Consider the following 16,442-nt stretch of genomic DNA (forward strand, 5'->3'; position numbering starts at 1 on the left):
CGATGTGCTCTGTCTACGATTCGATTTCCTCATGATACTTTTCACGATAATGTACAACAGTTCAACAGTTGGGTTGTTCTCACAAACATGACAAATACTGGGATCAACAAAAAAATGATATGACTAAAATGTAATTTTATTTTTATTTTTTTGTATATACAAACACTGGGCCTCACCAATATTTTGTTCTTTAATTTATTCTTGAGAAAGGATCTAAGAAAAAGACCCAATTCTGCTTGGATACATAGTTAAAAATAAACCCGAACATTGCAGTATTTCTAATTAAAAGATTTGAATGAATATATATATATATATATATATATATATATATATATATATATATAGTTGACAGTGAATAACATGTGGCCTACTAAATGCCATGAACATTGTTTATGACCCACTTATATCCTCACAGGAGATGTAAACACTGTGACCGGTGGGACACACAGACTGTTTTCTACCAAATAGCTTGATTTCAGCTGAAGTTTTGAACATGCTAGAACATCAAATCAAATTTATTTGTAGAACTTTTAGAATTTGTAGAATTTTTACAACTGATGTTGTCACACAGCAGCTTCACATAGTAAGCCGTGATCTCGTTCCCACACCTTACTAAGTCATGGCCATGACTTAAATGAATACCTCCCTCAGAGCTGAGGAAGAAACCTTGGGAGGAACCAAGGCTCACAAGTGTGATGTACATCATTTATGTGATCTGCGTATCACGTGACAGCACACAGTTATGCAGCATGCCGCCTGCAGTTACGCGTTTTGTTTGCTGAAGAATAAAGAAGTCACGTTATCTGTTATATCCTTCGTCTTTACCTTATTTCAAGAAGGTACAGAACATAGCAACAAGGAGGCGCCATCCTCCTCTGGTCAAGCTACCTACAAATTATTGACCAAAAAAAAAAAAGACCCTATACATCACACAGGTACGTGATGACCCATGTTAGACTACAGATATTTCCATGATTATAACAGCACCTTGTCTTTTTTGACAGCTGCTGTTTGTGTTTATGTCACTGCATCCAAACAAATGTTCAAACCTTTCCCACCGGTCCCACCTGAGACCACCCAACCATTTAGATTCACAAACCTTCCCAGAAACATTTGCTGAAAAGACACAAAAGCCAGTGTTAAAATGAGGTGGGTTAATTTGGACAGAACTGCACCGAGTAAACAAACAAACAAACAAACAAACAAACAAACAAACAAACGAACGAATAAACGAACGAATGAATGAAATGATGTCCTGCAATGAGCAGCGCGGTTCAGTGCAGGGCGCGGTGTTTTTGTCGCCCTCTGGCGGTGAAGAGCCGCTCCTCCTGAAAGGTCATGTGATTTCTGGGAAAAGGAGGGAGTTTCTCGCTGGACTGAGGGCTGGACGGACGCTGTAGGCGACCAGGAGCACACCGCTTTCGGAGTGCGGTCAGATTCGTTTTGGAGAGAGAAGAAGAATCGCAACCGGAGAAAAGGTAAAAACGAAACTTAGACGTCCGCCGCCGAACTCGGACGCGCTTACGAGTGCGATAGTTAGAGTCGAACCCGGGGAGATTATTTAAGAGTTTATTTTAAAAGAACACATTTAACATTTAAACAGTCAGTAGTTCGGCTGTGACTTATGAGCTGTCACGGGGTTTTATTCGCGGACTACAGCTCTGTCGCTGTTATCAGTCCTAGCGCCGTTTAACTGCTGCTACAGCGGTTTTACGCGTAGAGTAGGAAGCGCTTCTCATGCCGATGGCCAGTTTAGTGGAAACAGGTCGGAGTTCGTTTCTTTTACTTCACTTTTAACGAGATATTAAACGACGCCACTCGGGCACGCATACACACGCTGTTCTGGCCAGGACGTTGTTCTGAACTCTGAATAAACCGTCTGTTGTCCTGTTTAAGCTCTGTTGTGTTTGCGATGGTCGTCACGCCAAAACCTCCTGCACCTGCAGTTCATCGGCTCGGTCACCAGAGGGCGCTGCCAAATCTAAATAAATCCAGACTTCCACCGTTGTAGGAAAAAAGACTTATTACTAGCGATTACGAAGCCCCGCTGGTGACTTCCTGTATAAATAAAAATAATGCGTGGCCACGACTTAGTAAAGCGTGGGAACGGGATTCTAATGCTTTTCCGCGACTTAGTAAGCCATGATCTCGTTCCCACGCCTCCCTAAGTCATGGCCACGACTTAATCATCCCATTCCCACGCCTTACGAAGTCGTTCCCACGCGTTAATAAGGCGTGGCCACGTATTATTTTTATTCATGCGGGATGTCATCAGCGGGGCTCCGTCAGTCATAGTATTAGCATTATTAGAAAGTGTACAAATGTTAATTATTCGTTTATTACATTATTAGCTAAATTCATTGAAAACTGCCTGAAACTGACGGATGAGTAGGATAAGAGGAACAAATGCATTCAAATGTTGCATGTGTCATAGTAAACATGCCTGAATAATACACTGAAATGTAGCCAAGGGGTGGTCAGAGGTGGCCGGCGGTGGCCAGGGGTGGCCAGCCACCTTCCCGTGATGCAGGGCCACCTCTGCTGCCTAACACAGTTAAACAAAGACAGATGTCATCAATAAAGCAGCCACCAGAGGAGAAACTGCTACTTTGTTCGAACGGTTTTGCGGTTTAAAACCTGCCATCAGGGCAGTTACCATTCAAGCTACACTCACCCTGGGGGCATCATATCATCGGCAGCAATGAGTCCTGTTATTTGAACCTGCTGTCTTTTTCCTACTACTAGTCTAAACGCCACTGTGACCAAAGCTTAAAATACTTTTATGCAAATTATACAAATTCCGCATATGATTGCAAAATTGCACAACTAATAAAAAGCAGATTGGGATCCGTTCAGAAACGTAACTAAGCGTAAGGTCTTTGATTGAGGTCCATCCTATGGCTCCTAATAACCTCTGCAGCAGCTCTCGTTCAAGTTCAAGGCCTTGAATAATCTCCTCAAAGCCACCTTTCACCCAGTTGTACAACAGAAGAAGTTCATACTTCTGTTTCCTGTACTAGACGCCACGGCACCAAGAGCGGTGGGATAGTTTGTAGACTGCGATGCACAATCGTTTTCCTCATTTCACTTCAACCTTCTTAAGGGACAAACACCCACCAGCGCCACGGTGTCCACCACACAAACAGACCACAGACGCTGTAGACGCAGACGTATACACCTGGGTGAAAGAACAGATTCTTATCAGCTGCATTCTACATTAAAATATATTGCTGTGAGTGACTCTGTAGCTTAATTCTGCTCATTTTATGAAAATAAATGTGAAAACGTTCCATTCCGTTGCTACCAAAACAATCCTGTTTCAGTCCTGACGGTTTCTGTAAAGACAGTTTTAACCCATTTTGAGCAAAACCCAAAAACACTAGCCAGTACATGACGGCAAACACAGCCTTGAAACGCTTGTACTCGCATAAAACCACAATATTATTCATTAAAACACCAAAACGTTTTCTGAACTGCAGAAAATGTGTCACAGAAATGACAATGTTTTAAATGTTACACACTGAATAAGCCACAGACCACAACTCTTGTGTTTCGGTAGTGACCAAAAATGTGGGGCAGCACTTCTGAAAGTGTGAAAGTCAAAATAGAAATTTAAAAATAGAAAAAAAAGTAAATAAAGTATTTTCCCAAGTACAAACTTAGGTTATGGTTTGAGACGGTCACCTTCCAACAGAAAGTACCCTGTAATTTCTTTAAAGAGGGACTACGGCGTTGCTAATGATCGATAAAACACTACAGAGCTACTTCCTTTTTTTGCATTACGGTGCTTTAGTGTGAGAAAATCTGGAACCAGACACTGACGAATAGCAGCTCACCATAGTGACCGATGGTGTAACAGTAGAATTCGACAAATATTTTAAGTGATACTTTTTTGATCCCACAACCGGGGAAATTCCGCCTCCGCATTTAACCCATCCGTGAAGTGAAACACCACATACACACTCAGGGGCAGTGAGCACACTTGCCCGGAGCGGTGGGCAGCCCTATCCACGGTGCCCGGGGAGCAGTTGGGGGTTAGGTGTCTTGCTCAAGGACACTTCAGTCATGGCCCTGTCGGCCCTGGGGATCGAACCGGCAACCTTCCGGTCACAGGGCCAGATCCCTAACCTCCAGCCCACGACTGCCCCCTAATTTCTCCATCATTAAATCATCCATCCATCCATCCATTTTCTAAGCCGCTTCTCCGTCAGGGTCGCGGGGGGGAGCTGGAGCCTATCCCAGCAGTCTTCGGGCGGAAGGCAGGATACACCCTGGACAGGTCTCCAGTCCATCGCAGGGCCATCATTAAATCATTTCGATGCAAAACAAGTCCTTCAGAGTGGCTTGATGTGAGATGCTGAGTTGTTCACAGTGGTGGTGATGGGACCCAGATGTCTGGAGAGTTAAACGCCTCTAAAAGCTCCCTCACATATCCCTGCTGTCGGAAGAAAACCTTGTATCTCCAAAATGGTAACTTTACAGGAGAAGGAAAAAACATACTTCACTTTCAATGGAAGTCAATGGAACCAGAATTTTTCCCATGTCATTTTGGGCCATTTCTTTTAGGCCATTCATCATAAAATTTACAGACAATGTAAAGAGTGACGGATACTTTCAAACTATGTCAAAAACTGAAAAATGCCAAAAATGGAGATACAAGGTTTTCTTCCGACAGCAACGATACGTTTAGAATGTGTCACCTCATGCCTGAGGCAGTTTAGACATCAAGTATTTTTAAATCCATTGTTTTTCCATTAAAATACTTTTTTACTTGTTTTCTTTGTTTATCTTTATTTATCACAGCAATGAGTTATTGGTTATGGTCCTTGAAACTGTCAGTGATTGTTATGATGTTTTCTTTCAGATGGCGACGGTTAAAATGCGCTCTACACGGCGGCTGCGCTCATGGCTGGTCGAGCAGGTTAGTCAGCGTGTGATCCAGCAGAGCGATGTGGATTAGGAGCTCAAATGTGCTTAAAGAGTGACGTTTGGATACTCTCTGTTTCATTGGCTGCTTCAAAACTTCAAAAACAGCATTAGTATTGCTAGCAAAGTCCAAATAGCATGATGAAGACAGCCCATCAGGCTAAAGACCTGACTGACCTGCAGCAGGGTCAGTACACACCGGTTCACCTAATTTCCAGTCAGAACTTGGACTTCCATGGAAAAAATCAAGAAAACTTCGATTTAATTCATGCAACGGTGCAAAAATGTAAAGCTTTTAGATTGCGACTCAGTATTACAGCTTATGTACACAAGATCTCGATCTCTGGGAATTTGCGCCTGTTCAGTCAAAAGAGCATTTGTGAGGTTAGGTGCTGATGTTGGATGAGAAGGCCTGGCTCACAATCAGTGTTTCCGTTCATCCTACGTGTTCAGTGGGGTTGAGGTCAGGGCTCAGTTCAGGCCATTGGTGTTCCTCCACACCAAACTCGGCAAGCCAAGCCTTTTTGGTCCTCGCTTTGTGCATAGGGGTTCAGTCATGCTGGAAATATCTTTGTGTGCAGTACCATTAACATTACCCTTCACTGGAATGAAGCGGCCTGAAAAACAGCCCCAGACCATATGCTGCCTCCACCATACTTTACTGTTGCCACTGTGTATTCTGGTATATGGCAAACCCATATTTATCCATCAAGCTGCCAGATAGTGAAGTGCACATAATCCCAGTCCCAGTTCTAGCAACCCTATGACTGTAGTGAGTGATGCAAGAGAGTATAGATCATTTTTACTGGCATGGTTGGCTGCTTCGTGGCTGAGCTGTTGTTGCTCCTAGATATTTCAGTTAAAGAATATTAGTGCTGACAGTTGTCTGGGGCAGATCTAGCAGGACAGAAATTTCATGATCTGTCTTGTGGTAAAGATGGCATCCTATGACAGTGCCACTTTTAAAGCCAATGAGCTGTTCAGTATGACCCATTCTACTGCCAGTATTTGTCTATGCAGGTTGCAAGGCTATGTGCTTGATTATATACTGCTGTCAGCAATGGGTATGACTGAACTCAGTAACAAGAATGGTTGTCATACTTTTGGCTCTATGGTATGTTACAATAAATAAATAAAAATAAGAGCTAATTAAAATATGACTAAACTGGATAAAGTAGTTAGTAATAAAAAAAAGAAATTTTTTGGTTATAACTCACACCAATATGTTTACAGTCACTGCAGTGTTTACTGATGAAGCCTGAGGCTAAACCTAATTAAACCGTGAGTCACACATGTAAATTTGGAGGAGGGTTTTGTAGAGCCTGCAGGGCTGAATGTGTTAAACATGTGCAGGCAGGCTTCGCATTGCATTGAATCAGAAAGACATCTTTAATTTGTCTATATAATAACTGCTCAGAAAGTGTAAACATCTCAAAATAAAAATTGAATCAACAACAGTGGTTTCTTGACCTTGGATGCATGAGCCATAAGGAAATTGGCAAAAAAAACAAAAACAAAGTTGCTTGTTGCTCATAGTTGAAAACAATAAAATATGCATGTTTTTGCATCTGAGTAATATTAAAGGGCTCATATCTCTGTAACCTGACTAATAACTTTTTAGTTCAAGAATTTGATGTACTATGTAAACATTTTCAAAACGTGTTCACTCCCACTTTAGAAAGTCCATATGTGGAAACTACACTACAGAAAAGTATTTTGAATTAGTTTTTATGATGTCACAGAACAGCCTGTGTAATTCTAAGGGACTTAAAGTGGACATTGGACATATGGACATTGGACAAAAATAATGCCTTCTGCACATAAAACTGCACCAGCATCATACGTGCACCTCAGGGAAAAAACAAGCAATGTAATGTTTCTCATGCCGCTGTGTGTGCACAGGTGAGCAGTGGAAAATATAACGGCCTCATGTGGGATAATCCTGAAAAGACCATGTTCCGTATCCCATGGAAACATGCTGGGAAGCAAGATTTCCGCACTGATGAGGATGCCGCTATCTTTAAGGTTTCTTCTTCCTTTTGCTTTTTGCTTTATGTTTCCCGACCTGCCCAAATGTTTATGGCTCATAATTCCACTCTGAACATGTGATCGCAGTGAATTTATGATGCACCCCTGTTCAAAAGTTTGGAATCGCTGCTTTCTGTGATGTAAACGCTTGTTGCAGATAATTGTATAAAGTTAGTATACGTATAAACAGCTTGTGTTTAACAGAGTGGACAGTGAGCGGACACAGTGTTGAAAAATTCCAGCAGCACTGCTGTGCCTGATCCACTTGCACTACCAATGCAACACATACTAACACACCACCACCACATCAGTGTCACTGCAGTGCTGAGAATGATCCACCACTTGAATATTACCAGCTCTGTGGGGGTCCTGACCACTGAAGAACAGGGTAACAGAGTATCAGAGAAACAGATGGACTACAGTCTGTAACTGTAGAACTACAAAGTGCAGCTATACAGTAAGTGGAGCTGATAAAATGGACAATGAGTGTAGAAACAAGGAATGTTCACCTTTACACTACATTTACCTGGGCAGGTGTGGGCTGGAAGTTAGGGAACCTGCCTTGCAACCGGTAGGTTGTCAGTTTGATCCCCTGAGCTGACAGTACATGACTTAAGTGCCCTTGAGCAAGGCACCTGACCCCCAACTGCTCCCCAGGCGCTGCAGATAGGGCAAGTGTGCAGGTGGTGTGTCACTGCACATATGGGTTAGATTGTGGGACTGATAAAGGTCTCTTAATCTACTAAATGTGTCACTTTTGGCATGTAATTTATAAAACTGTATTTGTACATATGACTAATATATAATGTATATATATAATTATTTATTTTAAATATTGTGACCCTTCTATCCAGGCATGGGCTGAGTTTAAAGGGAAGCTTTCGAAGCCTGGTCATGCCGACCCCGCCTCCTGGAAGACACGCCTGCGCTGCGCTTTAAACAAAAGCCCAGAGTTCAGAGAGGTCACAGAAAGGTCACAGCTGGACATCTCCGAACCCTATAAAGTTTATGAGCTCGTTCCGCTGTCAGAGCAAGGTAAAATTCAGTTCTGTCACATGATACACAACATATATCACAGTATTCCGTTTTTTAGACGTTTGTCAACAAGTTTGGAAGGACAAATTCAAACAGCAGTGCTACAAAAAACACTTTTCAAAAAGCGAGTACTATACAACATAAAACTACTGAAAAAAATCAATGAATAAAACAAGATAATAGCATAATGGGGCCATCATCTCATCAGCGATCTGTTACTAAGCCGTTTAAGGGCTTGTTGTTTACAGGCTTTCTAGAAGTAGCCAAAGTCTGTTTTTGATACATGCAGTTCATTGTTCCAAATGTACTGATGATAGTGACCCATAATATATTCAGAAAAGCCCCCAGTGAGGTAATTTATTACCCTAATGATAGCATATCATAGCATAGCAGCCCTATGAGTGACTCATCCCATCATCTTGTGTAATAAACCAGCAAATGGCTGTAATTATTCAGCACTAAAGCAGAACAGGGTGTACTCAAATGAGGCCAAAACACGCCCTGAAAAATAAACAAGTCTTTAAAGCCTGTCATTGTTTGGTCGCTACTATTTACGTTGCTTTAAATTTCCATGGCAGATGGAACAACAGGAGTGTCTCTCTAACCTACAGTGAAAGTTAGGATTTTTAAGTTTTTTTAAGGTTTTTAAGTTTGGGGATCCCTGGTTAAATTACACAAGTACACGTCATCTACAGAGAACACCCTTCTGCACATTTTAATGCACAATTACTGTTTATTTTATTTGTTTATCTGTTTATTCCGCTTAGCGTAACAACGCCTCACACACTTTTAAGTGTGAAGCGCCTCATGGAACATACTCTCAGTGTACTGGTCAACTAGTTTCCAGTTTAAATGATTGATATTAGTCCATCATAACACAGAGTTTCTGTTGTTTAGAAGTGTATTAATGAGAAAAATTCTTATCGATACACTTTCAGTCATTTGATTACATTTAAAGAATGATCTGAGAGCATCGTTAGGCCTGAAGTGTACAGTGGGCCTCTTTAAGCCCAGTCCAGACGTCTGACTGTTAAAAGAGAGATGAACATTTCTTTTTGAGCTATATCACTAAAAACTAAAAAGTCCATGTATATTTAGTGTTTTTGTTATTTGAAGTGTTATCATTTTCCATCTTGGGGGAAAAAAATAAATAAGTGAATGAATAATTAACTTCAGCAAATTTTCAGGGCTTATTTAAGTTTATACACTACAAACATAAAAAAATTAATGTACTTATTTACACTGTTTTGGGTCTAAACTGAATAGTGTCAACAATACAGGTGTATAACAATATTTTGAACTGTACGCAGGAGGGGCTGAGCTGAAGAAAGAAAGTGGAGAGAAAGCTGTGAGGAGAAGCAAAAGGAGACAAAGGACTGAAACAGAGAGCAGTGAAGAAAGTCTGCCAAAAATCATCAAGGAGGAGGAGACTGCTGCACAGCAAATTACCTTGGTAAGATTTAACATTAGCATGATGAGATTTATATTAGTCTGGCTAGATTTAAACTTGTCTGGTGAGAATTAACAGCAGTGAAAACAGATGTTCTGAAAAGCCTTGTGTTAGTGACAGTCGATCGCTTCAGTCTATATCAGGAAGGGTCAGTGTGTAAACAAAAGGGGGACTCTGACCAATATTAGGGGCTATTTGGGCTGGCACTAATAATTTAAATAGCTGAGTATTTGTTACGTTAATATTTTATTCTTGATTTAGTATTTGGAAGCTGACAAAAGTTGAAAATGACCCAAATAAAGATATCAAATCTTGCTGGTTAGGTAGCTATTCATATTTATTGTACAACATTATTTCAGATTTTTCTTGTTAAGAGCATATTTTATGGCATTTCAATCTACATTTACATTTACGGCATTTGGCTGACGCGCTTATCCAGAGCGACTTACAGTTTGATCATTTTATACAGGTAGGCGAAGGTGGTGTTGGGAGTCTTGCCCAAGGACTCTTATTGGTATAGTGTAGGGTGTTTGCCCAGGTGGGGATTGAACCCCAGTCTACAGTGGAGAAGGCAGAGGTGTTAACCACTACACTAACCAACCACAGTCTACACTGCACTTTAAGTTGTACAACTGTGCACTCTTAAAAAAGATGGGTCTTCAAGTGTTCTTTAGTGTTTTATATAGATACTGATAGAGTCTGAAGGAGCTTTACAGGGTTATCATATAACAGCAGACACAATCTGCAGGTCAGGTTTACGAAATGTATTTTATTTTATTCTATCTGAATGATCTGTTGTGTGGCTGTGAATTACAGACAACTTTTGATTTTACAATTTATAGGAAATGAATGGCAGCATAGGAAACGAGATCACTCTTCATTTAGAGGAGTTGACAGAACCCATGATCATCCCAAAGAGTGACAACAGTGAGTGGGCTTTTAATCATCATCATCATCAGTTTACTCCTATCTTTATCTTTATTGTTCAAAGCACTGCTTATAGTACATAACATAGCCCAAGCTAGAATTAATAGCTACTGAAGATGAGCAGAAAAGCTGTTTACAGTGAAAATATGAAAGAAATAAAGCCTTTCAGAGAGGTTGAATTATTCAAATCTTGGCACCCCTTCATTTAGTGCTTCCTTTCTCAGCTAATGGCACTGAGTCTTCTCCTGTAATAGTGATGAGGAGAACACACAAAGATCTGTGCAAGTCCAGTCTTCCAACTGAAGTCTTCAGTGGTCCTCAAGTGGTCCTCAGTGTGTGCAATCTTCTCATCTGGTGAAAGGTTCACACTGGGGTTAAAGGTCAGAGGCCCGGAATGGACATTTAAAAGCTTAATTCCAACAATCTGACCCAAGCTGAGTGTCCAGGCAGAGGCAGACAAATCTTGATGCAAAACCTCCTGGTTTTCATAACGTCATGAACCCTTGTGAGATAGAAAATGGTTCCACCGTCATACTTCATCAACGTATTAGCAGAACACTCGTGCTGTTCTTTGGTAAAGGGATGTTGCACAAAGTATTTTGATCGGGTGCCAAAATGTATTTTATGTTAAATTGATGTACTTCTGCTGAAGTGCTGAGGATAGAAGATGTTATATAAACAACCAAGTGAAGTTTGTTCAGAATTATTGTCCACGTTCGCCACACAAACAAGGTTGCTGCTGTTTTTGGATAATTATGCACGTAGCATTGCATTCATCTGTATTCATGTGCAATCTTTAGAATTACACAGTCTGATGGCATGGGGGTGACTTGCATGATTGTTATTGGTGTACCGTTTCTTTTCAGTGCTTAATGAGATCCAATTAAACGTAACGATTGAAACAGCCCCTCTCCCTGGAGATAAAGGTATTTCATCAATAATTAGCTATTGCCTCATTATCAAGGGTGTGACGCTGTACATTTATGGAATTTAGCAGACACTTTTATTTTATTTACAATTAATACGACTCCATTTCCCAAAATGTTGGAATTCTGTGCAAAAAAAAAAAAAAAAAAGATCACTTAAACCCTATATTTAATTGAAAATAGTACAAAGACAGCATATCAAATGTTGAAACTGAGAAATTTTATTGTTTAATGAAAGATTTATTCAAAGATTTGCTCATTTTGAATTTGATGCCAAAAACATGTTTAAAAAAAGTTTGGTAAAGTTGTGTAATGCAAAAAATAAAATAAAAACACCTGGTGGTTGGCAATAGATCAGTAACGTGATTGAGTATTAAAAAAGTACCTCAGAGAGAGGCTTTTGCTTTTATCATCTAAAGTACATAATATCATTAAAAGATTCCGAAAATCTGGAAAAATCTCTGTATATTAGAGACCAGGCTGAAAACCAGTATTGGCTGGCCATGATCTTTGGGCCCTCTGGTGGCACTGCTTTTAAAACAGACATGATTCTGTAGTGAAAATCTCATAAGTTTCATAAAAATTTCATAAGTGATACACTTATGAAAACCACTGTCTGTGAATACAAGAAACATTGCATCCACAAATGCAAGTTAAAACTCTAAAACACAAAGAAGAAACAAGATCCAGAAACGCTGCCGCCTTCTCTGGGAAGTGGAAAAGTGTCCTGTGGTGCGACGAAGCAACATTTGAGGTTCTTTTTAGAAATCATGCACATTGTGTCCTCTGGGCTAAAGACCACTCAGCTTGTTATCAATGTTCATTTAAAAAGCCAGCATTCATGATGGCATGGGTGACATGCACATCTGTGAAGGCACCATTAATGCTGAACAATATATATACGAACAATATATATACATGTTTTGGCAACATTTGCTGCCATTCAGGTGACGTCTTTTTCGGGGAAGAACTTGTTTATTTCAGCAAGACAATGTCAAACCACATTCTGCATGTATTACAACAGCCTTGCTCTTTATTAAAAGAGTCTGGGTGCTAAACTGACCCGCCTGCAGTTCTGTCACCACTGATAAGAAGAACAGGAAAACATTTCACTTTCAAAACTACGGCACTGTCTCCTAAGTTCCCAAATGGTTACAGAGTGTTGTTAAAAGAAGAGGTGATGAAACACAGTGGTAAACATGCCCCTCTGTCCCTGATTTTTTGGAATGTGTTGTTGGCATCAAATGACCATAGATTTAAAAAAAAATGTATTTCTCAGTTTCAACATTTGATATGTTGTCTTTGTACTATTTTCCTTTTAAAATATGGTTTACATGATTTGCATATCGTTGCATCCTATTTTTTACATTTTACATAGTATCCCAACTTTTTTGGAAATGGGGTTGTACATATATTCATAAAAAAGCAATTGTGCATTAAAATATGCTGAAGCTTTTCTCTGCAGAGGTTGTGTATTTATTTTCGCTTCAATAAATCATGTAATTTGACCAGGGGTACCCAAACTTTTTCATGTGAGTGTATAATTAGAGCTCTGTAGAATCAAGACATGTAGAACATATAAAATATCGAAACTCGGATTGAGTCTTGATCTCAGAATCAACAATTACATCGAAATCTCAAAATGTGCATCGTTACACTCAAATTATTACTTTTAATTAACAATGAAAATGATCAATAATTAAGTGATGAGTAAGAGTATTAACAGTGCTTCTGTGTGTTTTTTCTTCAGTTTCTCCCTCCTTTTCGGTCAGTGTGTATTATCTTGGTGAGGAGGTGTTGCGGCGGGACGTTGTGAGTGAGGATGTCAGGATTGCCTTTGTTCCCCCCTCCCCTTCGCCTCCTACTCTGAATGGCTGCAGTTTCCCCCGGATACCACTGCCCCCGCCCCCCATAAGCTGTGACTCCGCCCAAAGCTTGGCAATCTCCGCACTGTTGCCCTACTTGGAAAAGGGGGTGGTTCTTACCTGCAGTGGGCGGGGTATTTACGCCAAACGTTTCTGCCTGGGACGAGTGTTCTGGTTGGGGCCACAGAGGGTGGGGCCGAACAAATTGGAGAGAAGCCAAGAGCCCACTATGATCTTCAGCAAAGAACACTTCAAACAGGGTACACACACAAACACACGTAGAGCCCAACAAACATGTTCATTGACAGATTTCCTTGTTGTACTGGATTTAGTAAGTTAGCCTAATTCTCTTCTATGTGTATAGGATCTTTGTGTGAATTGTAAATGACTTTACTACTATTTGCTATCATAGTAAAGCATCTACTAATGCCTTATTAAGAAATGACGTGACACTAAGGTCAGGTGTCCTTTTTTTCTAAAGTGTTAAAAATTGTTTTTTTTTGGGATTTTAGAGTTGGATAATTTCCGAGCTGGGGGGAATCTGCCTCAGAGTGAAATTACGTTGTGTTTCGGAGAGGAACTTTCTGAAGGAGATGACCTAGCTGAGAAACACATCATCATTAAGGTACAACAAGGTTTTTTGCTTTTTAGCAAATGACCGCTGCAAATGTCGTCCACAAAACAGCCCACATTTTCCTATAACCTACAGAAAATGTCATTTACAAAACAGCTGCAAAGCTGAGAATAATTTCACGTCTGGTTAAGCCACAGTACTGAAACAGAATTAAAGTAGTAAATTTCATTCTAAACAGTTGTGAGAAATAAGTTCTTGTTTTTCGGGAGTTATCTGCACTTTGCTTCTAAAAACACTGTTCTGTTTAGAGCTGTTCTAAATTGGTTTGAAACATATTAAACTGGATGGTTAAACGGACATGATGAGATCTTCATCTAACTCATTTAACTTAACAATAAATAAAGAAAACCTAATAATCTAACAAATAACACAAATAATTATGTAGTTTTTCATTTGTTTATTGAACATAGCAATCTCATGTTTTTGCTGGCAAAAGCATTTGAACCTCTGCTTTCAAGAACTAGTTTGACCCACTTGAGCAGCGGTGGCTTCAACCAAACGGTTCCTCAAATTATGGCAAAATGTCCTGGACCTATAGCAGCAAAACTGCCCCAAATCATGATACTGCCACCACCATGTTTCATAGATAGATAGATAGGTAGAACTTTATTGATCCTGGAGAGAAATTGCAGATAGCCAGGATCTCAGTAGTCTTCTGGCTCATCCAGGTGGTCCTTAGGAAAAAAAAAGCAGAAATGTTCTTGCTGGAGAAGACTGACTTTCACCATGCTGAGATTCCATACACACTATCCTTGTTCAGTGTTTGCTTGATGGTGGACTTTGCTTGGTGGTAGAACAGTGACATTAGCCAGTGTAGGAGAGGCCTGCAGGTCCCTAGATGTTGTCCTTGCGTTCTTTGTGATCGCCCAAAATATTTTACATCTCTTGGAGTCATTTTTGTTGGATGACCACTCCAGGGAAGGGTAACTGTCTGCTTGACAGTGGATTGGTTAAGTTCAGACTCTTCAGAAATATTTATGGAGCCTTTCCAATCCTAATGAGCGCTGGCAGATAACTTTATGAGGTCCTGAGAAATGTCATTTGACTGAGACATTGCCTGCAACTAAAAGATAAGATGATAAGATGTGTTTGTCATTGCACAGTGTACAACGAAATTGAGCAGCAATCCAACGGCAATTCCTACATACAAAACAATTTAAACATAAAGGCTAAAATATATAAAGTGCAGTATTTAAGGGAAAAAAGTATCAAAAATCTTAAATATAAAGAAAAAGGACTATAAAACTATATATTCTAAAACAGTCAATAGGCAATAAACAGGTGAGGTAGCAGTTGTTGCACATTCCTTGGATGGCTTATAGCGTTATATAATATTGCACATCTAAGAATTACTGCACAGAAAGAGTACAGATTATAGATCACACACTAGAGGACACATGAATAATAAATCGAACAGGGGTGGAGTGGAACACTGGAGCAGTGTAAAGTGTTAATGTGTATAGTAAAGACCAGACTGTGATGGCGAAAACTCAGGTTGATGTTTTTTAAAATACGGTAGGGTCAGCCACACTCGTACAGTACCTGATAGTCATCCAATTGATTGAACCTCCTGACCCCGATTATCACCTGTACCAAACTGATCATTCTAGAAGTTCACATACTTTTGCCAAGACATTTAATTTTCGATCACTTTGTTCAATAAATGGATGAAAAACCATATAATCATCTGTGTTGTTTGTTTTATTGGGTACTCTATCAATTGTGACATAAATAAAGATCTGATCATATTTTTGTGTGTAACTTTTCCAAATATATTAAATCCAGAGCATCAGAGACAGCCAGCAGATGAATGCATATAAGACGTTTTCACTTCTAAAACGGCTACTTAACTGTTTTTACACTTGGTCCTGAAACATTTTGATTATACTCATTAATCCCACTTGCTCTCTCCCTCGCTTTTTCCTATAGATTTCTTTTCCATGGGCTGATAAAATGATCCAGGAAGCCGAGTCCTTCCGAAATTCTCTGAGCATCCTCCAGAGCTTGGCTCAGCAGAGCCCATCCGGAGAGGTCACACTCAACCTTGTGTCATTACCAGAGCAACCTGTGAATTCGTAATAGCTTTAATGTTAGTCTTTTTTAACCGTCGGGTCAAGGTCTATTCATATGTAAGCAACAATCTCCTGAACATGCACTACAGTAGCAGTTCAGTTTCCTTTATGGTTCAGTCACACCCAGTATTACATTTAGATTAGACACTTTATTTGTACATCTGCTGTCATGTATTGTGATTATGGTTTTAAAACACTAATAAAAATAAATAAATGACACCAACTGAGTGACTGACAGTTTCATTTGCCCACATTCAGTTCATCCTTAAATCCTGATTGCCTAACATAAGCTCAAAACTAGAGCACTGCATGCTGAACAGGTATGGTTAGAACTCTGCCATAACTTTGGCTTTTATGCTAATTGAGACCGTTAGTTAAATCTGCCTTTGTGCATTCATTCATGACACAGCATGAGAAACAGCCTTTTATAATTAAGAAATGAATGGAATTATCAGACGAATCTACTAAGAAATGCCAACACTTCACTCATGATAACTGCACTGGCATTCAGCAGGAACAGGCCCGGTTCAAGGGGAGTCTGGCCACTTCCTATTTCTCCTGTTAAATCAAAAACGTAAC

General features: G+C 39.9%; 1 protein-coding gene across 1 annotated transcript; it reads left to right on the plus strand.

The window, feature by feature from the left end:
* Positions 1 to 1,355: 1,355 nt before the first annotated feature.
* Positions 1,356 to 16,091, plus strand: irf9 (interferon regulatory factor 9). Its single transcript, XM_017704534.2, has 10 exons — positions 1,356 to 1,478; positions 4,865 to 4,921; positions 6,829 to 6,951; positions 7,809 to 7,989; positions 9,300 to 9,442; positions 10,282 to 10,366; positions 11,233 to 11,292; positions 13,043 to 13,417; positions 13,670 to 13,782; positions 15,721 to 16,091. Exons 2-10 carry the CDS (start codon positions 4,865 to 4,867, stop codon positions 15,868 to 15,870), a joined length of 1,287 nt encoding a protein of 428 aa, XP_017560023.1. The 5' UTR covers positions 1,356 to 1,478; the 3' UTR covers positions 15,871 to 16,091.
* The last annotated feature ends 351 nt before the right edge of the window (positions 16,092 to 16,442 follow it).

The sequence above is a fragment of the Pygocentrus nattereri genome, chromosome 13, assembly GCF_015220715.1.
Source record: "Pygocentrus nattereri isolate fPygNat1 chromosome 13, fPygNat1.pri, whole genome shotgun sequence".
NCBI classification, from domain to species: Eukaryota; Metazoa; Chordata; class Actinopteri; order Characiformes; family Serrasalmidae; genus Pygocentrus; species Pygocentrus nattereri.